General features: G+C 40.4%; 1 protein-coding gene across 1 annotated transcript in view; it reads right to left on the reverse strand.

Moving 5' to 3' along the window:
* The window catches only part of LOC132998896 (protein unc-13 homolog C), a 106,633-nt gene extending 82,383 nt beyond the window's left edge, over nt 1-24,250 (reverse strand). Inside the window, exons 1-8 of the mRNA XM_061068641.1 lie at nt 20,188-24,250; nt 11,630-11,652; nt 10,956-11,002; nt 9,762-9,840; nt 7,325-7,330; nt 7,082-7,153; nt 2,549-2,768; nt 1,246-1,473 (exon numbers count right to left, since the gene is read on the reverse strand). Coding sequence (XP_060924624.1) covers nt 1,246-1,473; nt 2,549-2,768; nt 7,082-7,153; nt 7,325-7,330; nt 9,762-9,840; nt 10,956-11,002; nt 11,630-11,652; nt 20,188-24,250 — 4,738 coding nt within the window. The remainder of the gene's footprint in view (nt 1-1,245; nt 1,474-2,548; nt 2,769-7,081; nt 7,154-7,324; nt 7,331-9,761; nt 9,841-10,955; nt 11,003-11,629; nt 11,653-20,187) is intronic.
* Nucleotides 24,251-24,545: the final 295 nt, after the last annotated feature.

Genomic DNA, 24,545 nt, shown 5'->3' on the forward strand with positions numbered 1-24,545 from the left:
TATGTAAATTAAATGGACAAATTCCAGTTCAACAGAATGCACAAATTTTCAACAGTCACCCTCAGAGAAAACCCAGGGAACACCTGATTGACTGGGATTGTGTCCCACATCCTGCTTCCCATCAGCCCCTCACAGGTAAATGCCCAAATTGTTTTCATCACCTAATGTGTAATATCAACTTCTACACAGTGTGTGTATAACAGATTAGCATGCTAGTGAGCTGTGAAAAAGATATTAACATCTCTGTCGGCTGCAGCAAGTACTTTGACCTATAATAAGACTCAGCACAGTCTCTTTATTACAGACCTTGATGTGCTTTGTATTTACTCTGCAACAGTCTAACATTGGTAAAGCAATATTATAACCCAATATACACTCCCATTGCTCAACCTGTGTCTTGTTTTCATTATAACTACTTGTCATGGAATGAGTTCCTATTTAAATTAACGTTTTTGTTTAAACAGAACTAGGCTAGGTGAATAAGTAGACAGAATATTGTTATAACAAGTTGTGTTTTGATTTCAAAATCAATATGATGACCAACAGTGTCTTTGATTACTGCCATCACAACAGTGATTCAGCAGTAGCCATCAAAGCAATATTAAAAAACTACTCACAAAGCCACCGCATCAATTTTTATTTCTAATTAAATGTGCACTGCTGTTTGTGGTGTCATGTCAGAGGTTAATGACCACAATCTTGAGGTTAATAGCAAGTAAATACTAATTACAATAGCAGTGTTTATCATTTGAGATGAGCTCGACTTGTAATGACAGTTTCACTTATTTGGGGTTAAAGGACTGAGCAAAGGGTTAACGGTCATAGTTCAGAGGTCAAGGGTCACCTGAAGCCATTACTAGGTAAAACATATTTGTCACTGTTTGGCTGCTGGATAAATGTGTGAGTGAAGCTTCTATAAACAATGTTATATCCTTCATAGATATATATATATATATATATTTACACACATGCTAAATGTAATACATAGTTTCTGTTCATGTAATGTAAATATGCTGTACGGAAAATCCTGTATTATTTATTATATATAATATTATTTCCACTTTTGTTGTTCATTATGTAAATTTTTAATGTTTTGATATTTATTTTACTATATTATTATGTCTTACAGATGTTTCTATTTTTACTTTCCACTTTGCTTATGTAACATGGCAAATGTCCCCCACTAATAAAGAATGATCTTATCTTATTATTGTATCTTGTATTATCTAGTCTTATCAGGTTAACCTGTGATGCTGATTTTGGCAGACCACTTGGAGGTCCCGTCAAGCACAGCCTGCTTGGCCGTCTTCAGGTGGCTGATGACCTCCTCTTTGGAGACTTGGAACATCTCCTGGATCACCTCAAACACTTCAGGACGGTTCTTCTCCCTTATCTTCATGCGCTCCTTCATAGCCATGATGATATTGTGGGTCTTGTCTTCCGCCCCATGCTTGGAGCTCTTCTCCACAGCCCCTGAAACAAGCAAATGGTGATAGAGTGTCTAAGCACACTGGTCTGCATATTTAATACAGAGGCACTGAAAGTGGTGATGCATCTCAGTGGCAGGGCATTTGTTCTGCGTATCCATCATATGACTTACAGTTCCATTTTTTAAATAAAGATTATGCTGTACAACATTAAAGCATCCAGCATAAAATCCGATCTAATGTGCATCAGGGTGACTTTACACACTGACTGTGTGAGCTTGAGTGCAAGATGAGAAATCATGCATTAATGTTGGTGTGTGTGCGTCTTTATTCATGTGAATGCCTCTACAAGACAAGCGTGAAGCTTAATTCTCTTTATCTGTGTCATGTATCTGCAGTGCTAAGAGTTCAGAAAATGACATAGATGAACTGTTCTACTAGTGTGTAACTGATATAATAACACAAACTTTTATGGGTGTAGCTAATCCACTTAAGGTGTGTGAGAATTGCTGTGGGGGGAATCATCCTGAAGCCTGCATGTCCATTGTTCCCTTTATTGTCAGTGTAACAACAGGGGTGTGCTTGATTGGAAAAGCTGATTAGAGCCTGTAATGAATGCAAGTGACTGGACTGAGGGAAATATATGCACCATGTCACTTGAAGCAATGAGTGTAAGGGGAAGATGTTTTATGTATTACACACATGCCCATAACAACACCCATGTTGTGCAGCTGTACTGATGGTATTTAATGATTCAGAAACGTCAAGCAAAGGAAAAACTACAGAGTTAATATCATAGATCAAGTTTAACACAAGCACTTTGCATTTCCCAGACCAACCACATGGTTTTAGAATCAATCCATCTCGATGTATCAATTCATTGTTAGAAGAAATAATCAATCGTAACTGACATCATGACAATTAACATAGTTCTCTATAAGATGCTGTTAAGGCCACAAATCATACTTGCTCTCTGACAGTCTTTTTCTCTCTGTGTCTCTCTCACTCGCTCACTCACACACACACATAGACACACACACACACACACAGTGTTTTGAGTTTTTGAATTTTCTCAGCCAGTGCCTATTAGTGTTGATGAGCACATCAATCTCTTTCCTTACTTTGTAAACAATCTGCATTGAGCAGGTCCTGGCACTTCTCGTGACATTTAACGCCGCACTCCGAGCAGCGCATGCCCTGACGGGCGATGCCCCACAGCAGTCCCTCACACTCATGGCAGTAGGTGGGTGCAGTCGCCGTCCACACCTCAAAGTTATGGGGTGTTGTGGATGAAATTGGGTAGATCAGAGCCTGGAGAGTCTTCTTGAAGACATGTTGTTTCTGAAAAAGAAAGGGAAGGCGTTGTGGACATGTAATATTAACTCTGGTATAATGACAATGCTAAAAAGGATCTGGGGCTGAGGTAAACCATATAGGTGCAGCTCATGTTGTAAGACTCATGGCAGTGCTGATCTCAACCTGCTGAGGGAACACTATGGCCAACATAATAACACAAAGATTGGGTAAAGTTTACACAAAAACAGCCCAACCATAATGTTGATAATTATGCAGCTTTCGCAGCAATCATTCATCAGTGCAGCAGTATTTTTCAAGCTTCTCTCTTCTTTCCCTGGATTTCATTATTCCTGGAGATAACATGTAGGGGGCTACGTTGGTCCCTTCCTGAATACCTTATCGTCAACAGAGAGAGTAAATCAGACTTACATCTAATTAACCTTAGATTAACGACATCCTTTACACAGGCTTTATTCCCATTGAGTGGTCTACTGACAAAAACTCCTCTAGACAAAAATACTTAAGTCTACTAGGGGCCTGTCTCGACTGATTGCTGTGTAAGAGAAGGCCTCTTCAAATTGAACGCTTTACTGCCACAGCCCTTCCATCCGCAAGGAGAGGAAAAGGAAGCGGGACTTGCCAATTCTTGGAGGCAGAATCAATGGATGCTGTAAATAAGGTTTTAAAAGTGAGCATTATCTAGATTGAGAGAGCGAGAGAGCAAGCGCGAAAGAAAGTGACAGAGAAAGAGAAGGAGATGTATGGCGGCTAAATAAATCTTCAAGAGGCACTTGCTCTCCTCTCCTCACCCCTTCCCCGCTGCCCTTCCCCCGGCTGCCAGCTCCCAGTGTGTTGACAATGCGCTTTAACACCTGAACAGTAGCTCTGCACTCTACCGCTCAGACTTCAGCGCTGCCCACTCAGAAAGGCAGAGACACACTAACACACACACTCTTGCAGAGATGATTAAAAGGCAGCAGATGACAGGACAACGGGGCTATCTAACGTTGTAAGAGTTTGCTGATGCAACTGAGAGGCAGCAGAACGCTGGAGGACCTTTAATAAAAAACAGAAGGAGACAGAGAGATTTCTCTTTTAATCTGAGGACGATGAGATGAAGCAGATGTCGAAGATTTAGCCACAACTACATTAAGGTCACGACTGGAAGCCTTCTACTCACCAAACGTAATACTGAACTGTCTAATTCTGACACAGCCTGCAGGAGATGAGTGAGTCACATTAAGATTGCAACTAATTTCCGATTAGTTCTTTGAATGATGTACTGTATAAGTAATTCAATGGTGATTTCATTGACACATCTATTTCTGTTCTATGAAAAGTTCCCACCTTCCTTCTCTATCCCTCTCTTTCTCCACAGTCTCAGTCCTGACACCATATGTCACACAGCTCAGCAGATTTAGGAAGAGTGCAGCATGTGTGAGTCTCATGTGTTACACTGTGAGGTAACCCTGATGATTTTGTGCAAGACACTGCTCGAAGTGATTGACAGCTGCAGTTTTCGCTTGAGACCAACATGACAGAGAAGAATCTAATCTCTCCTCCTTTCCAGTTGCACAACCTCCGGTCAGCTGACATCCTCCTCATCCTCAAAGTCTTTATATTAACCAATAACCACTGTATGTTTTCAGCCTAAACAACAAATCCATGTTTTTGGTCCTGTTTTTTTTTTCACAATACATGTTGGAAGTATCACATTTAGACCATTTCCAGTATTTATTTCAGTCTGGCAAAATTCAAAAATGACCTCAAACTAGAAAAGCTTCAGTAGTCGTCCAGATCTGATACCACATCCTTTCACCAAGTTTCGTAGGAGTCTATCTAGATTTTGTGTAATCTTGCTTAAAAACAAACCAACCAACAACCAGACTGTCAAGGGTGGAAACATAAAATCAATGGTTGAGGTATTTGGATTGAAAGCACAGGCAAGCATTGTAAAACCAGTGATATATTTTACCGCTGATCAGTGGTCTGATATGTTAAGTTACCTTAAGTATCACATGGGGCCTGACGATATGATTGATATGTATGGCAGAGAATGACAAACCCTTGATCAAGAGCTGAATATTTTATAAATCTGGAGTAGATCATATATCCCCTCTGTACTTACACATTGCATAAGCTTTTTTATCCATATAAATTGAACTTTTGATATAATGCTATTTATGGAAATTAAATGGCAATAATTATTGATATTGTTTTATTGCCAAATAGCAGCAACGCATCACATTTTATTTCCAGGCAGTCCTTGAACTACGTTAGATCCTGGCTTTGTTCTTCCTCAGTACAAGTGAGACTGAGCTTCTGTCTCAGCAGGTAATGGCCCCAGTTGCTGTTGCCAGTCACAGTTAAAAGTCTGTGTTGCTCAGATCACATGCAGCTCTGAACACTGATGTACATAATGTTCCATTCTGCTCTAAAAAGCAGATACATGGGAAACATGACGCAGAAGGAAAACACATCAGGCGGTCTATAGGTCGCCAATGACGGAGCAAGTCATTTTCATCATGTGTTTTAAGCTGAAAGAGGTAAAAACCAACAGGAGGGTGCTGATGGAAGCCAAGGTGAAGACAGAAATTGGAGAAAAAGAGGAAAAAATGAAGGACGCACTCTACATATATTCAAACATCTCTCCAAGGACCAGAGGGCGGATTGTTCAACATGGCTGCCTGATCAGGGACTTCAGGGCCAGGGGGTCATGGTGACAAGTCACTCTCTGCTCTGATCTTCTCTGATTCAATGCTCATCTCCTTCCTTTTTCTCGCAGTCCTTTTCTTATTCCTTTCTGCATTCTGCGCCTGGATCCTCTGCACTCTACAACCGCATATGGTCGTTCATATTCGCTCGCAGTCCTCACAGGGAAGCACTCTCCTGGACTTAATGCAGCAGATAAAACTCTGACATCTGCTTGTCCTACTTAACACAACTACACAATCTGCATTTGTTCTGAACTCAGCTCCCCTCAGCCAACCACTATTAACTCTTTCCTCTTTGTTCCTAATCAGAACACTGGACGTCTATCCCTAAAGTCCAAGCCTTACTTACCACTGTAGCCAAAGAATATGCTCCCTTTATACACCAATCAACACAATGCATCTATCACATCATTTCCCCCTCATCGCAGACATGAGCTGTTCATCCCTAAAGCTCCTTTAATCAAATCCAGCTATTAGTAAGCAATCAAGACCCTTACACTTTAGGGCAACTGGCCATGTGCACCATGAGCACCAAGTCAAGAGAAAGAAAAAGCTAAGTGATGTGTACAAATTCAGGGCCATGTCTCCTGTATGTAATATTTGTGCATTGTTTACACAGAAATGTGTATGACTAAGCTCATCGTATATTATAAGTGTCTACTGGTGTAATGAGTAAATGTTACTCCTTAAATTTTTTTTGTAAGTGACGATGAAAGGGGTAAAAAATGACGTTGGGAATGTATTCTGTGCTAGTTTCTTCTCAAAATATAAGCAGACCCTCAGTCAGTGAATGTAGACTGTGTGTCAGAGCTCTTCCAACAGCTTAGAAGCTGAAACCTCTTTCAGAAGGTTTATCTATAATCCAAAAATGCATTTCTCTGGGTCGAGATCATAAAACTATTATTTGTTTAAGAATCATTTTTATCTATTAATTTTATCTATTAAGTTAAAATCCCTTTGGTCCCAAAACTAATAAGACAATACTCAATGCAGCATAGGTTATTAAACACACTAAGGCTTTTGTTAAATGACAGAAATGTGTATTAGAGTTATTTTTAACAACATCAGTAACAGTGTAAAATAAAGTTCACATTAAAAGTAACTCAAAGTAATACTTGTATTTAAAAGGGTTAAAAGTAAATTTGCAGTAAATTAAAATAAAAAAAGTTTAAATGATTAGTAATAATTTCCCTTAATTTACTGTTTCAGATTATTTTTTGTGTCTCAACCCAGTGACCATTATCATGGCTCACAGTAGAAAAATGAATAGCCGGCTACAGAGACCATTTTAATAAAGGGTTATTATAGACAGAGAGACAGGCAGACAGACAGATGCCGTAACTCTGTGTACATGTAAAGAAATAAAGCCACTGACTAATGCAGTCCATCTCATTTTCATTTTGGAACCCTGCTTTCCTGGCAACGTGCTCCTGAGCCCTGGAGTACAATGGCCACAGCAAAACAGAGCGGCAATAAAAATCCGTCTCAGCTCCAGCAACCTCTTCTCCAAACACCTCCCTGACATATAATGAGAACATTGGTCCTGCAGCCCATGTCCCTGAAGAACCCTCCATTATCCAGTAAGACTTGATAATAGCCAGTAGCTGATTTTCGTGCAAGCAATGCGAGGATGTTAGTACTCACCAGGTCCTCATTATTCAGGGTGGACCGGTTCACCAGAGCGAACGAGATGCCTGCCTTTCGAGCAGTGAGGGTCTGAGGGACAGAGAAGAAGATGAAAAGGAATAAATTCACCGAGCCGTTTTACCTTTCCGCACTTTTATGCAGTATTCATCGCGATGAATGTACACATGTAGAAAACACATCTATGCAGAGTTAAATGGCTTGTGAACGGGTGATCAAAGTGCACAGAGAAAGTAGGCTTACCAAAGCCTGTGATTTCCAGGAGGCCGTAAACAGGGGATGAAAGAATAAAGACATCTAATTAGCACAGGAGTGGGAGGAGGCGAATGTTAAAGGCACAAACAGCAGAGGAATTTGTGGTATTTATTTTCCATACTGAGAGCATAGGTGCCTCAACTGCCATGCAGGACTGCTTGATAGGGCATAGAGCTCTAGAAAGATTCAGCTATTCATCAAGAGAGTTTATACAGCCGTTGCATGATTCTTTATCCACTCATGCATTGGAGGTTGCTAAACTGCAGTCATGCTTGGCATTTATATTCACTTCTCTATTGGATGAAGCTTTGACCATATTTTCTGCTGTCTGCTCTGCACATTAGTTTGACACAAACAGAAATACAAGACACACACACACACACACACACACACACACACACACACACACACACACACACACATGTATGGGTGAAGCCAGCTCACTGCACAACACAGACTCACACTCACACACTTTGAAGAAAGAAAACACACACACACACACATCTGCCCAAACATCCAATAACTTACTCAAACATGTGAAGTACACACACGCACAAACACAAACAGGTAACACACAAGTACAGACGCACAAATACACACAAGTAAATTAGCCATTATATAATAATCCATTGAGTCTGGGTGACCAGTAATTGATCAACATGTATCCCATACTGGAGGAAGTTACGTGACAGAGGAATGCAGACATGGACAGCTGACAATATTGGATCAGTCTTTACCACGACCCTCTCGTCCGTACAGCCCAGCTATGGTAAAGATCCATGGAAGCCATGGAGAATGTAGGAGGAGTCGTGACCTCTACATGAACTGTGAGTGTTGATGTAAGTTTATCAACATGCACCAGCACTGCTGAGGTTGCTGCGGGCAATACAATATGACCTCTGTCCAGATATGATCTATTCAGCTACAATATAGCGCTCAGTGCCTTGTGAATTAATTTTCGACATTCCTTTTTTTGGGGGAGGGTTTTATTTCTTAGTTTTCGCATCCCGACATTATACGGGGGACCCTACTGTCTGTTCCAATCAAACGCTGTTGCTGCCCTGAAGCAATCGCACAGCAAATGTGGGACATTGACAAAGGAGAGGCATGAAAGGGGACCAATTTGTTTGCTGACTAGTGACTTCATCCCAAGTGTAAAAGGCTTGCTCAGTGTCACTTTTACATGATTTAAAAGCCTCACACAGTTAAATCAGAAGTCAATGAAGTCTCTCGTATATATTTTTGGGTTGAGTTGTCAACATTTCAAGTTGCAAATTTTTCGACACCTGCCGAGCAACGAGAAAAAAAAGGGAGAAAAATGGCCAAGCATCGGCGAGGGTGAAATCTGACAACTCACTGAAAAATATCACCCATAGCTGTTATGGGTCTATGTAGGGATGGTAAATATACACGCAAAATCCAAATAAATTGAAAATTAAAAACGACATCCTATACTTACCAAGACATTGTTGGTTATTAATTTCATGAGAGATATGGACAAATACAGCATCAACTCATGTTGGTCACTGTGGTATAAACATTCATCAGCATCTATGTGTATGACATCAAGCTGTATTATAAATTTGAATAAACGGCTATTTGCATTATTTCACAGTAAACTCTAAATCAACAGGTAGAGGTTTGTTTTTAAAGAGACTTAAATTAGTGAGTGGAATAATATTTCCGTTGTTTTGGCTGAAACACATAAAGATGAGTAACAAACAGACACAAGACAGAACATAATAGACAAACAGTTATATACAGACAGAAATAATAACTGGTCTTACAACAGCCTGCTCTCTATCAGAAAGACTAAACGCGTTGTACAGTGCTCAAGTGGGCTGCACTGTAACAGGCCTCCCTGTGGGATATGTTACAACACATTATGTCACAGTAAAAAACAAATGGAGAAGCATCACTGTGATGCAATGCCTTAAACACTCTCTGGGGTAATTAATCAAGCCATAGCGTTATGGCTTAGGTTATATTTAACATCCCCACTAGGCAGTGCTCTACACTACACAGCAAGGGACTTAAGTGGTTGCTTTAATCACCATATAAACTTCTTATTGGCTTGATTGTATCACAATTCAACTTTTTATAAAATATAATATAATATATATAATTTGCATATCAGGTCTACATATGTTAGGTAAGTATCATCTCTATCATTTAGTGACCCAAACATGTCATAATTCAAAATGCCAAACTCAGACAAAGATAACAAAGCCCAAAGAATATTAGGGTCCTGGGGAAATTAAGATAAGAAACAAACACTGTCACTCTTCATCACATTATAGCAGGTTGCCAATTAAAATAATTGTCTGCAGCAGGGGTTCATACTCACTCTGTGTGGTTTAATTTGGGGTCACTGAGATAGAGTTGACATAAATCACACATAACCTTGTTGGGGCAGATGACTCACCAGGTCTCGGACAAGCGGCACTATCCTCTTGCGGCGTAAATCAGGCATGCTGTCAATACCATAAAGAATACTGCCAGCCCTGGAGAAGCAGACAGATTTAAGGTGTATTAATAACATAATAATGCCACACTGGGGGAGACATTACTACGGTGAAAGAGTGGGGTCTTGATTTACACACAGTAAACACAATGGATCATGGCTCCGACCTAACCTGTCTCACCCCTTCCTCTTGACTTCACATGGTGTTGACCATCTACACTGGAGCTCCTCTCAACCTCTGTCATTCCCACAGGCTCCCCCGTCATCCATTTGATCTCAATTTGCACGGGTATTGCTGCAGACATGCTTTTACAGATACATACCCATTGGATTTATAATACACACTATGAATGCAGAAGATAGTAATCTGCACGTTGGTCAAGGCCAACAGCAGCTAAATCTATGCAAATCCACGTATCGGAAAAAGTTATTTTAAGATGATTCTCTCAGTCTTCGCCACACTTTTGGTTCTCTTGCGCTCTCCTTCTTCCAACTGTCGTGTGCACAATCCCTCAGTGCTTTCCCAGCAGTCCTTCTCCTTTCTTGTTCAGCTCTCGATGGCATCACCTAAACTGTCAATCAACGCCTCCCTAATGACCTCAACATGACATCCAGGCCCCAATGCCTCCACGCAGATAAAGCTGCTCGAGCTCTCCTGTCAGCCCTCTCAGTGACATCAGTGGTATGACCCTAAAGATACACAACATGAGGAGCTGCACAGGCCCCCTGCTCTCGCTGCATTTATGCACAGTACACGCTGCAGGTGGCTGCATAGTCTTGTCATGAGCTTGGGTAAATATATGTACTAGCCATTCTTAACTCTCGTGACCTATGACAACAGCTGGCTTCATCACTGATCCCAAATCCCCAATCACTTTCATAATTAACCATTCGTAAACAATCGCTTAGTGCATCCAAGGGGATGAGTTCCTTTACAGATGTCATGGAGGCATGAGGCATCTTGTATATCAGCCTTCTCTCTGTGGTATGACACAAAAACTAGGGAGCATCATATCCCTCATTGCGGCTGCACGTCAGACAATCTGTGTGTTTGCAACTTCTCTGCTTCATGTGGCGCAGCATGGGGGCACACAACAGCCGCTCAGATTTGTGTAATTGCAAACTGATCAGATCAGTGTGTGAGCCACCACTCACCCATCAGTCTGCAAGCCGAGCACTTTGGGATCCAAAAGACTGCGAGGCTGTGGAGAGAAAGATCACTTAATGTAAGACAAGGAATACGATGTGAGTGCACACAACTAAACACAAAGCACTCAGAAGGACTTTTAAACAACAAAAATACAGTGCAACAAAATGTACTTAGGGGAAATACAGTATATTTGGAGGTCAACTCAGGATAAGATAAATGATAGGCTGGAAGAATTGCAGCACAGGGAGAAGGGAGGGAAGCACCACAGGCAAAAGACCAAATTATTCCACATCAATGTAATTTGTGGGCTCAAGACTGAGAGTTTTGCCGCTCTTGGTGCTTCAGGCCAGTTTTGCCTATTGTGTAATGCTCCCTCCTCACTGGCCAAAATGTCCACTTTGAAACACAAATCATTTTCTGAAAAGAGACTGATAAAAGGACAACCAGCACAAAGTGACAACAACACGACTCAAAGAACCCATGCTGCATTCTCTTTTATAACTTACATCTAATTATCTACAAGAAAAAAGACACAAACTCTGACTGTACAGGTGGATACGACAAGAACGCACAATCACACAACACAAAAAAAACAAAATACATATGCACATGCAATGAAATCAAAAGTGATTTTGATGGTTGTACTGTAGATGATAACTGATAAACAATGACTTAAAACCTGAGAATCCAAAGCACTGGCGTCTGGAAGGAGAAAAATGACAGGAGGATGCAGAGTTAGAAAAGAGCAGTTCACCAAAAGACAAAGACATTATGGGCTCTCTGGACACTAATCTACTATTACTGTCTTTTGACAACAAATTATGCAGAAATGGAAACAAAGTCAACATGTGCCTCAAGGAGGAAGGCTATAAACACAGGGACACAGTACACAGAGTCTAACCAGTAAGCTCTGTTGTACAACAAATGATGAAATATGAAGATCATTCCTTAAACCAGTACAGCACAAATAAAATAAAATAAATCCCTCTGTTCGGTAACATTACCTATGATAGCTATGGAGACACGGGACATTAGGTTAGTGTAAGCGCTTAGAATCATTTTGCCATTTTGGAGATGAACTGTGAAATGGCCAACCCTTCGCATAAGCAAGGCTGCAGAGGTGCAATTACTGTGCTATTGACCCATGGGTGATAAATGACGACATAACCATGATCTAATGTGCTACAAACATAAAACAGCTGTTCACAAGAAAAAGATCAAATTGCTCATCTGATTCAACTGACATTGAAACACTGTTAACATGCAGTTGTTTTCACACCAACAATGTGAATCATCGTCCTCATTTTGTTCTCAGTTTACCTGAAAGTTGACAAAAAAAACACTTAAAAATGAATTGATAATCATTAAATAGGAATTACTCTGGTGCTGCACATGTATTGAGAACGAAGCCCAGAGTATTTGGTGGGTGCTATTACCCAGAGTGCTTCATACAGCCATTAGTGCTCACCACAAGCACACATCTTTTCATGATGAGTGGTCCTTGTGGAGGCACTGATATTTTAAAAACATTAAAAATGCATTCTAGTCAACATAAAAACAATTCGATTGTATATCTTTGTAAGTGCTATTCGAAGCCAGCTGGATTCTTCAATATGTTTCGCCTCTCATGTAAAAGGCCCCTTCAGTCCTTATTGCCTGGGACTCCACCAGTCAATGAAGAGGCCGTTTGAGTGAGAGTTGAAATGTCATCAAGTAGGGCTGGACGATATGGCAAAAAATTATATTAAAATACATATATTTCAGTCAATACTGACAATTACCACAATAAATGATTATTTCAAAATTGAAAGGGCTGATCTTTGTTCCTGGGTGAAGGCTTCTTTATGAGCAGAGAATGATAAACACTTAATATATAGGTAAAATATTTTACAAATCTGAGCTAGATCAATGTGTCATTCTTTTTCATGTGTCGTGCTTTCATAATACATAATCAATACACCGATATAAATCGAATCCTTTATATATTGCTATCGACAACATTTTGGTTCCGAGATTTATTGATATTGCTTTATTGCCAAGCAACTATCTTCTATCTGGAGCAGGTCCTGTCACTTCCTTTGTAAACCACTTTACCATAAACCACATCAACCACACATATCATACTTACATACACTATGAAACTCCACAGACAATTAGTTTGTATAAATTCTTTAACAAGTTTTGATTTATGTAAAGACACTACATGTGTGTATCTGTGAAAATATATGAAAGTGTGTGAGGGGGCATCAAAAGCTCCACACACACACACTGAGACACAGCACTCAGCAAGGAGCTGAGCTCAGAGTGGGTACCATGGACAGCGATCAGCTAAGCTACTTTCAGCACGGCTTTACAGATAGAGCCATCTCCTCCACCAGCAAGCCCACACAGATAGAGTACAGGGTACTGATATAAACCTCATTCCACACCTGCCTTATATGTGTGGCACAAAAATAGAATCGATAGGTAGAAAACCTCTGTGAGTGCGTGCAGGCAAAAGTATAGAGGTAGCAACAGCAGCAGTAAATCCTGAACTTCAGTGTCGACACACATGGTCACACTGTGCATAGATCAGAGCTCACTGAAGCGGAAAAGCCTGCACGTGGCTGATAGTACAACCAGGACTGAGCCCCCCTCCGACACATACAGCCATATTTGAACACGTTCACATTCGCAGTGCACTGAGCTGCACACCGGGGTTTGAATATAAGTCAATCAAAATTATAAAATATTTCCCCCTAATATCTATAATGTTTTTACTGCAGGTGTTAGGAACACCCTACTCTAAGAGTACACAGCAGAGAGCAACAGACGACAACTGAGCAGTAATGGGGAAACAGACTATGGGGTCCATGGTGACATACAGTATTTTATTTCTGTCCAGGGACCGAGACAGACTGCATCTGCTCTGGTAAGCATCATCAACTAAAGAGATTTTACATGTATAATCATTAGTTTATTCATCATTTAGCAAAGACGCAGCTGGCGATAGAAATGTTTACAAATTCTGTAAACATAAACAGCATCTCCAATCTTCACGGATAACTTTTCTGTTCAACATATATTCCTTTCTAAATATATATATATATTTTAGATTTTGGGAGAGTTTTTATTTACCTCAGGTCAGTTATAATTTTTTTTTGGAATGTTGTGGTAAAAAGTCTGGAGGCCAGTTTCTATCCGTGCCAACTGACAAACAGCACTTTAGCTCAATATTCATGACATGTAATATATTTATCAAAGTTTGCCTTAGGTGAGTTGAAGAAACACGGATGAAAAAATGTCATGTGTGGGTGGTATGGATGACTGACCTCACCAGATGAACCTCGTTTCGGGTTAATGTGGTTTTACCGTTTAAAAAAGACCATATTTCCAGTTAGTGTCAGGACTTGAATTTGAGTTTATTGTTGCTATAAATCTGCAGTTCAAAGATTTCTTCTACAGACTGAACAACAAAAAACATTGATTTAACTCCTGGCATCAAACAAGTCAAATATTTGTATCTGACTAAACCTGACAAAAATACTACTTATATATTAATATCAATATTATTAATAACTATTCATGGTCTGGTCTGGTGTTTCTTAATCGCAGATCTAGATTAATTAACATTGCAATCTATTAGTTGACTGTGTAACTAATTAAACTGTAATCATTTACTTATCCATGATATTTTTTACATTCTATGGTTGAAAAATAGAGATGTAAGTAATTTCAAATCACTTTCCAATAACTTCACAACTAAGACACATGATATTGTTCACAGTGGCTCATTGGGATGGTTTTCTGATTCACACAGATAGGACAGGTTCCATAACAGATGTGATTAAAATGTCTACCATGAAACATCTCTATCCATCAGCGTCATCATTAGATACGTTGCTTTTTTATAACCTCAGTTGCAGTCTTCAGTGTAAAGTCAATTTTATGAAACGAGATTGATTAAAGTTGCAGAGAGTGTAAACATCACGGAGGAGGAACCCTCACCTCGTATCAAACTCTGCAACTGTTTTACAATGCAAACTGACACGTAACAATTTTACTTTGTCAGGTAACTCTTAAACCAACAGTATCAGCCTCTTAGCAATTAGCTGCTAGCTCACTCACCACACAACCTGCCTGCAGGATGTTGTCTCTGTCAGAAAGCTGTCTAAAGAAAGCCGCCTGTGTGACAAAAACTTTAAACTGACATGTTTCTCCTGACAGCCGCCATGATGCTCGTCAGTGAGAACCCAAACACCTGCGTTGGTTACCTGACAGTCAAACACCCGCAGGAGGGGACCACCCGGAGGAACACGTTATCTTTCGTGTTATATTCTTCTACCAAAGTAAAAAAGAATTGCTTGTCGTGGAATCGCATTTCTGTTTGGCTTTTTGTATAAACGTTTATCAACCATAAGGCTCTCCCACTCCTGCAGTAGAGCTCAGCTCTTCACTGACATCAACACAACAGCTAGCCTAGCTGAGATCAGGTGAGTCCCCTCCTCAGTCACACACTACGAGTGAAGGGATGCCAAGATGACTTGATACTTATGAAGGCTGCTATGAACACTAAAATTACAACCTTTGTGTTAAAGGACTGTGTGCTCCCCCCCTCTTTGGCACAGGCTAATCACTGGCAGCGGTAAACTAGCATGCCTCAGTCAAGCAACACCACTGGACCCTTACTCCACTTTCAGTAAGTCCAGACGAAAACCTTTGATAAAGTCTGCATCATAGCCGTATGGTATTTCTTTAAATGTTATCCGTCACCTTTTCATTACTGATACTGGTTATCACACCAACTAGCTCTGCCTTTATTTGTTGTTTTCAGTGGTGTAATTCAGCATCATTTGAGACTGAAAAATAACTAATGTGCTGTTTGACAAGTCTTCTGAACAACTGGACATTATTGTCAATAATGTGTCCACGTACTTATTTGTCTATTGATTTGTTGGATTCATTTGATATTTTTTCATATCTAACCCATTTCTAGTTGTCATGTATTCATAATTCCAGGGGGTGATCAGTGCTTGCAACTATTTTACAGATATTGAAAAGATTCACATCATTTTCTAGAACTACTTATGTATCTGGATACTTTGTTATTCTTTAACAATACAAAATCTACAATCAAATCAAAATCACATATGAAGGTCATCCCAAAACAATTTTTATGTTATCATATATTAGTGAAGGCCCGACAGTGGTGCGATGTTTAGTCGCTCACAGCAAGAAGTTTCCTGGTTCGAATCCCTGTTCAGCCTGGGGTCTTTCTGTGTGGAGTTTGCATGTTCTTCTATGTGTCCGTGTGGGTTTTATCCAGGTACTCTGGCTTCCTCCCCCAGTCCAAAGACATACAGCTTGGGGTTAGGTTAATCAGATAGACCAAATGTGTGAATATGAGTGGGAATTGTTGCTTGTCACTGTTTGTTGGCCCTGCTTTGCTGGCAATCTGTCCAGTGTGTACACCGCCTCTTGCCCAAGTCAGCTGGGATGGCTCCAGCTCCCCCTATGACCCTCAAAGAACATTGGCATAGATAATGGATGGATGGATATATTAGCCAATTACCACTTGCATCTTTAATAGTCTCACTGGGACAAAACAAAACATGACAGAATAAGTCTGTAGTGAGAGGTTGAAGCCCGCCAGGCTTGGACTTAATGAAATGTGGTAGCTGAGAATGAGATATGAATGTCCCAAATGCCTGTGCCTACCATTCTGTTCACTGATGAACAGATGAATGATTATACCAAAGGATCAGGCCATTTCCTTCTATAGAAATGCATCAACTACAGTCGTGATGTTAGAACTCACTGTTCTCCTTCAGTCCTATTTTATTCAACAATGACACATTTTGTCATTTGGCGGGCAGGTTTATTTAGTTCAATTCTCTTCTATTCAATTATATTACTGTTTTATGCCCTTTAGGCATGAAACCTGTAGGCATGAAACTGCATTGGGTTAAAATGGCTACTGTGCCCTCATCTTATCAAATAAACTTGCTTCTATTGTCATTCAGATGAGATATGCATTGTACAGATAAAGTCAAAACTGTGGCTTTGATCTGAATTATTAAGAACGTGTCCTAGTGCAAGTTCAGGGATGAATTACAAGTTTAAGATAGAACGATTAAGCAAAACTTTAATCAATGGGCCCTCTTCAGGCCTTGTGTCAACATCAGTCTCATGTGATCTGACCACAGCGCTAAGTACCTCAGTCCACACCTGCCATTAGAATTCATCTCCACACTTGTCTCCTGTGACCCCTTGTGACCCAATGTGATTGGATCTCACTTCCCTGCTCTATATGTAAATAATCAAGGACATAATTTCTGTTTTTAAAGAGCAAAATTATGTTGTTTTTAGCTATTCCGAAAGGGACTAATGTAAGTATGTATATGTGTGCGTGTGTGTGCGTGTTTAAAGAGTGGCTGACCTGAACAATGCGGCGCAAGCGGCTGTGAAAAACATTAAATTAAAAATTAAATATAATAAACAATATGTGGAAGTAAGTGCTTCTGGAGTTAGCAACAATTTAATACACTGGGAAACACCAAGTGTAAAAATATTTTGTCATTCAATGGTGGCCATGCTTAATTTGCGTACTTAGAGCTGACCACTTGTGATTAGGATCACTTGAGATTGATGTCAATGGTATGTCTGATAGGTTTGTATGTGTTCAATCTGAAGCCTGGCGCTACAGTTAGCTATAGCGTAGCTCATCTGGGTTGTGAGCATAAACTGTGGAGAAAAGGATTTCCCTGTTTACAACAATCAGATGAAAACAACTGTATTGTTTGTTTTCAGTTTCAGTATTGTATCAGTCAGTGCTTCGAATTGGATGATTTCACTTGAAACAATAAAGATCTTTCATTCCCTGCATTAGTATTTTCATATCCACACTTTCTTAGGAAATGTTGCACTAGGCATAAAGAGGATCTACCTCCCTTGCCTCCCCAGGAGAAAACAGCAAACTTCACTAGCAGCAGACCTCTATAAATATTCCAAGCAAGGCTGACCTGGTTACAGAATGCCCTTGGGAGTGTGAATTAGCATCTGAATACAGACGCTGCTGTAGCCAGTTGAAGAAAGGCCTGGCAAAAGTGGTAGCACTGCTGAGACTCCCTTCACAGCTACCACCAAGACCAGCCAGCATGCTCAAGAGCACGAGCAGGGGTAGCACACATCAGCTACAAAGACACAAAGCTTATTTGCTCTGTGAATGTAAATCATTGGTTTAGGCTTAAAAAGGTTGGTGTCCAACCTTACTTGAACATTTTAATTAACTCAGTATAATGAATTGAAGAAGACAATTTGAAGTAACGTTGTAATTAAAAGAAACATTTGTCAAATACAAATTTTAAATTCATTTGTGAAAACATGATTTAGTTCCCTCAACAGTTCTATATAACCATAGAGTCTTTAATTCCAAAACTGTGGAAAAATCTACACTTCAGTCTTCTTGCAATATGCGTGCTAAAATCTCTGGCGGTTTCTACATCATGAGTTTTCATTGACAGTCTTCAATGACACAAAAATAATCTCTGATGTTTCTATAAACTCTTTTAGATTTATCAAAAAACCATCTGTGATATTAAGTGTAATTGTAGAATTATCAAGCTACGATATAACCTCTCAGCATCAACATAAGCACAAACTTTAAAAAATGAATCAGGACAGCCAGATATATAACTTTAATTTGTATGGTGAGTATATAAGGGTTAGTTGATTGTGGTCACAAAATTCAGACTTCTTCCCAGAAGTTTTAAACACATATTAGCTGTTTCTCCGACCTCACATTTCTTCCCCTTGCCCCTTTCAACAAGAATAACTAATGTTTTCCGAATGAAAATATTTCTAATATGTTATAATGTATGTGTGGGGCTATACTAATAATTAGAGAGCAATGTGTATTTTATGGTAATTTATATCTTGGCTCATAGCATCTCATATTACCTTTAAATTTCTGGTCTCTTTCAGGCTAGAAAGCCTGGTTAGTTACAACCATTTATCTGGATAAAGCTCCCATAATTTAAGAGTTTAATTTAATAACAGTGCTGTGTTTATTCTCTGCAGGATGTTTGCGCTTGTGGCCACTGAACAAGTTTGTGCACACAATCTGTCACACTGCCTTACAATATTCAGGTGTAGCCTGTATTCCCTGAACTGCAGGGCCTACTTCACCATGAGTATCGCAGCCGTAGCTATGTATGTAGGTCAAGAGCTTTTTCATTTTAAGTAAGAGTGGAAATTCCCTTGTCTCTTTTTTTCATTCCAGTTGAAAGACTACTTCCCCCTCAATGAATCAATTCAACAATTTGAACAGCGATGCTGATTTTTTAATCAAAGTTCATGTTAGTAAGACTTGTCTCATCAATTATACAGTATTTTGATTTGGGAAATTACTGAAGCAAAAGAAAATTATTACTAAAAAATTTAAGTGAGAGTACTGGTCCAATACGCAGCTATATTTAGTGATTTTTTTTTTTTTTAATGTCTAGAACCTTCCGGGTAGTAGTCAAAATGAACAGGTCATCACATTGGGTTTTGCTGTCGGCCACCACAATGATACCCAAGATTAGACAATAATCATGTTTTTTGCAAAAATATGTTGATACTTTTGGAGTACAGTCCCATTGTTTTAAATGTGTGTTAAATTTTCTAACAATGCCAGAAAACGTTTTTGTTGGTCTTATCCTTTGAGCCAAAGTACTACAGAAAGTCCAATGCTGTACCATGGCAATAACAAAACAATGTCAATACCACACTGCTTTCCACCCTCAGAGAAAGTCCCATCTTCAGTTTTCATTTCAAGTCTCAAGGTGAATCAAGTGTGAGTATATACTCTCATTGAGACTCAAAACAAGGCTTCTGTTGGATGAATAAAAAGAACAGAAAATACCTATTGTTTATTTTTACGTTGTTTTCAAACACATTTAATATCCCTTGTATGTTGAAGGGTCAAGTGAATTACCTTGCTGACAATGTTCTAGTTCCAAATAATTAATCCAATATTCCACCATGTAGGCAGCCTTTCTAAAATGGGCTGATGCTTAGATGTTGGCTTGTTTGTAAAGTAATGTTAAGTATTCACAACCAAAGATATATTTGTATTTTCCTTGATGAGCAGTTAATATTGTATGTATGCCACAGAAAAACACAGATATGATCGGTCATGTGAGTAACAATGTAAAGCTTAATATTTCAGAAAGATATGTGACACCATGACAAATAAAAAGGAGTAAAGAGTCATACCCCCGGCCAGGATCTGCTGCTCCAGTTCCGACATCTGCTTTCTGTAGGCCCTGAGTGCTGCTTCCTTGAATGTGGGTCGAAGACGCTTCTTGGGTGGGGCCTCTGCAGGCTTCTCGTCGGCAACATTTTTGTTTTCATCCTCCGTTTGTTGCTCCACTTTTTCAGACACCTCAGTGGCCTCCTCAATTATTTCATCTAGCTCCTCTAACTCTTCATCAGCCTCGTCCATCTCCTCTGTCAAATCATTGTCCTCAGTCTCATCCGGCTCCTCTACATCAACATACTCCACCATTGCATCATATTCAGCAGTGTCCTCAGTGAATGGTGTTTCATAATCCTCATTGTACTCTTCGTTATACTGCCCATCCAAAGTGCAATCATAGTCCAGAACACATGCCTCTTTACCTTCCTCGAAGTCCTCTGTAGCTTCAAAATCTTGTGATGCCTCAAAATCCTGACAGACATTATCTTGAGATTCCTCAATGTCGTCAAACACATCATTGTCCTGAGAGGTCTCATACTCCTCTGTTGGTTCTTCTTCCTCCTCTGTCTCATTTGCATTAGTTCTGTTCTCCAAGTTTGCTAGTACCTGCTCCATCACCTCAACATAGTGAGTCTCATTGTCTACTGGTTGTTCACCAGCTTTAGGTTCTTCACCTGTTTTCTCATCCTCTGCTTTGCAGGAAACAGGTTCAGTGCATGCATCTGAGTCTACTGTGGAGCTGGCTGCATTGGAGGTGGACAGGGTGCGGAAACGTCCCATAAATGATGAAGGGGGGTTGGTGGGCTCCTCTGGAGGAGTAGGGGTAGCCTGAGCACCTGTCTTCCAAACAACTTCCAGAGCTGACTTGGCCCTCTGCAGTGAAGAGCCAAAGCCAAAACCAAAGGACTTCTCACTAAGATCTATACTGAGCCTACTGCTCCAAGACTTTGGAACCTCCTCAACCTTCTCAGTTCTAATCTCACTCTGGCTGCGGTACATACTTGAGGTCTTATTCTGGGTCTGGTGAAAGCTATGATTCACATCCAATTCAGGGAATTTGTCTCTGGGAAGTGTTTGGGAATTTACCTTGGGGGCTTCTTTAGAGGCTATCTTGGATGTTACTTTAGGGGCTTCTGTTGGGGTGTCTTTTGGGGGAACTTTAGAACTCTCTTTCTGGGCTTCTTTCGGGGCTACTTTAGGGGCTTCTTTAGGGGCTTCTTTAGGGGCTTCTTTAGATGGAATTTGTGAAACTTCTTTTGTGGGTACTTTACCAATCTCCTTAGATGCGACTTTTGTCATCTCTTTTGGTGCCTCTTTTGTGGGTAGTTTTGCAGCTTCTTTGGTAACCTCTTTAGCAGCAGCTGTCAGACCTTCTTTAGATGCAACTTGTGGGAACTCTTTAGCAATGACTTTAGGGGAATCTTTTGGGGAATCTTTAGGGGAATCTTTAGGGGTTGAAATAGGACTCATAATTGGGGTTATTTTCGGGCTCTCTTTGGGGGACTCTTTAGGACTTACTTTAGGAGTCATTATGGGGCTATCTTTTGGGGCCACTTTTGGAGCTACTTTAGCAACCTCACCAGAAGCTGCCTTAGATGTCACTTTAGATAATTCTTTAACAGTGGGCTTTGTGGCATTTTTAGGTGTCTGTTTAGAACTGTCTTTAGGGGGAGCTTGAGTGGCTTCTTTAGCTACGGATTTCTGAATCTCTCTAGGTAACTCTTTAGGTGCTGCTTTAGAGGTCACTTTAGGCATAGCCTTTGCAGTTACCTTGTTACAACTCTCCTTTGGCAATATTTTGGTGCTTTCTTCTTTAGTAGCCAATTTAGTTTGTTTATGTGTCACTTTAGCAGCAGCTTTAGGGGCATCTTTAGATGGTACTTTTGTGGTTTCTTTTGTCATCGCCTTACATCCTTCTTTAGACTGGCGAGCAGATGTCTTGACAGACTCCCGCTCTGTCATGTGAGGAATGATGTGCGTGGTTATTGGTGGAAGAGAAGGTTCTCTGTCAAACATCATGAATTCTTCATCTCCCTCAAATTGCAAATCAACCTCCTGACATTTAGTGATGTTCTCTGGAAAACCAGGGATGGTTGATGGGTCAAAGGGACTACTGACCTCTATCGAGGCTTCCAAGCCAGAGTCTGCACCTTGTTCCAGATGATGCCAGTCTTTCCACGGTGATAGATCACCTTGCAGAGAAACCTGGGAGCCACTATAGTGGCTTCTGTCCCCAGACATGCAGACAAGTCCATTGCTCACCCCACTGTCAATAGTTTCTGTTGTCTCAACCTCATTGTGTTCATAGGTTGGATTTTCGTGGCTGAGTGGGACACTAGGGCCGGCATACCAGGAGGTAGACATGTCTTCTTGTTTTCTCTGCCACAGTTCCTGATCTGAGGAGGACAGCAAGGAGCAGCCATTGACCCGTGTAAAGTACTGGCTCTCTGAAAAGTCTTCTGAGTAAGACTGGCAAAGTTTGGAGCAGTCAGACTCAGAGCGGCTGAGTTTAGGGGTGGAATACTCACTCTGAGAAAGCCAACCAGGGGTCAGATCAGAGTAATAAGCCTTGGCATGCTTGTCTGGGTCATAGTAAGATTCATCAGCATAATGAGCTGCTCCTGAGAAGCCTGCTTCTTCTTCTGACCTGCTATGGTCATGGGTTCGCCTCTTCTCTGATTTACTCTTGTGAACAGGCTTTGAAATCACCATTGCATATTTATTTCTGCTTAATTCCTCCAATTCTTTATCACTGTCCATTGAGTCCCAATCATCACTCTCTTTATCCTTTCCAGAGGCCTTCAGATCCATGCTCTCGTAGGTTTGTGAGGAGGGCAATGCTTTGTCTTTTCTCTCTTTTCCATCATGAGTTAAGCTATCAGTAGAGACTGTAATGCCTGTTCCTTTAAGTTTGTAGCATTTTTTCAAGACTATATCCCTATCTTGTGTTGTCGCAAAAATTACGATAATAGGGCGGGGTTTCGCATTTGAACATTCTCTCTGTTGCCCTAGCCTATGAGCAAGTTCAATTTTTATTGTTTTGTGGGGATCAATGAAACCCATTTTGTCTTTTAGTAATTTATATATCAGACTCTCTGTTTTCTCGTGCTTTTCTTCAGGAACATTGATAAACCGCAAGGTTGAATTATTGGCCTGGTGGCTAACTTGTTTAATGTAGTCATGGATATCACGTGTCTCTCTTCTAGACTGGACAAATCCTGAGCGAAGCTGCTCAATCTCACTCTGAACGACTTCAACACTACTGGAAATCTCATCAATTGAGCTTTTAAGAGCATTGACATGGCCACGCAGCTCAGACAGTTCTGTCTCTATCTGACTGATTCCTTGAAGCTCCTTAAAAATCATCTCCATGACATCCTGTGTTTGACTGATGCAACCTGTGGAGGAGGAGCCAGGCTCCAGGGTTGAACTCTTTTGCTGCCGTCCAGCACGGTCCAAAGACTTGCTCCGAATGCCCAGGGTTTTCCTCCAATTGCTCACCTCGGAGTCTGAGGAGACACATTCCTGACTCTTTTTCCATTTTCTTAATTTGCGTAGAGCACCCAGCCTAAGTGTGTGTAGACTGGAGCGTTCCACTCTTTCCCCCTCAGAACTTCCATCAGAGGGAGCCAAACTGATGAGGCTCTTCCTGTTTCGTCTTACTGGCATTGTGTGTGATTTATGCTCATCCAGTCTCCGGACAGGTTTTGTTTCACTCAAAGAGTCAGGGTAACTACTATCAATCGAAAGAACCTCAGGAAAGATGCTTTCATTATTATTCAAAAAAGGAGAGCTTTTTGGGAGTCCATTTGCTATAGCTACACGATAACTGAAAGTGGGTGACAAGGATGAGCAGTCGTTCTTTCCGTCGTCGTCTTCAAGCGATATGTTACGTGCCGAAGAGCATTTGGAAATCTTAGATTGAGTTAGATTGTGTGCTTGCAAATCAGCGGCCGATTTAGGCTCTTTATTTTGGCTTCTCTCTTTCTTCTTTATTGGGTTTGCCAATTTCTTTGTAAACATTCCTTTGCAAATCTTTTCAATGTAGGATGATATGGTCTTGATTAGGGCAGAAACCATGGATGACTATCCGTTGGACTGTTTTTGATCATCTAGTGAAAGGAGAAGATGGCCGAGAATACTGTGGTATTGAGCCAAGCAAAATCAACCTGTGCTCTGCTGTGAGTAGCTCACAATCACTCAAACTGTAGGCCACGTAGAGAATCAGCAATAGTCCTGAATCCAGTCGCCTTCCTCCAGAAAAGAAACATCTCTCTGAAAGACAAAAGAATATTTAATTTACATTTTTGACAGATTCTCATTTCACATTAATTGCAAACAGGAAATACTTTCTTGGTATCTGCTTTGAGTTAAA

The sequence above is a fragment of the Limanda limanda genome, chromosome 3 (assembly GCF_963576545.1).
Source record: "Limanda limanda chromosome 3, fLimLim1.1, whole genome shotgun sequence".
Classification (NCBI taxonomy): Eukaryota; Metazoa; Chordata; class Actinopteri; order Pleuronectiformes; family Pleuronectidae; genus Limanda; species Limanda limanda.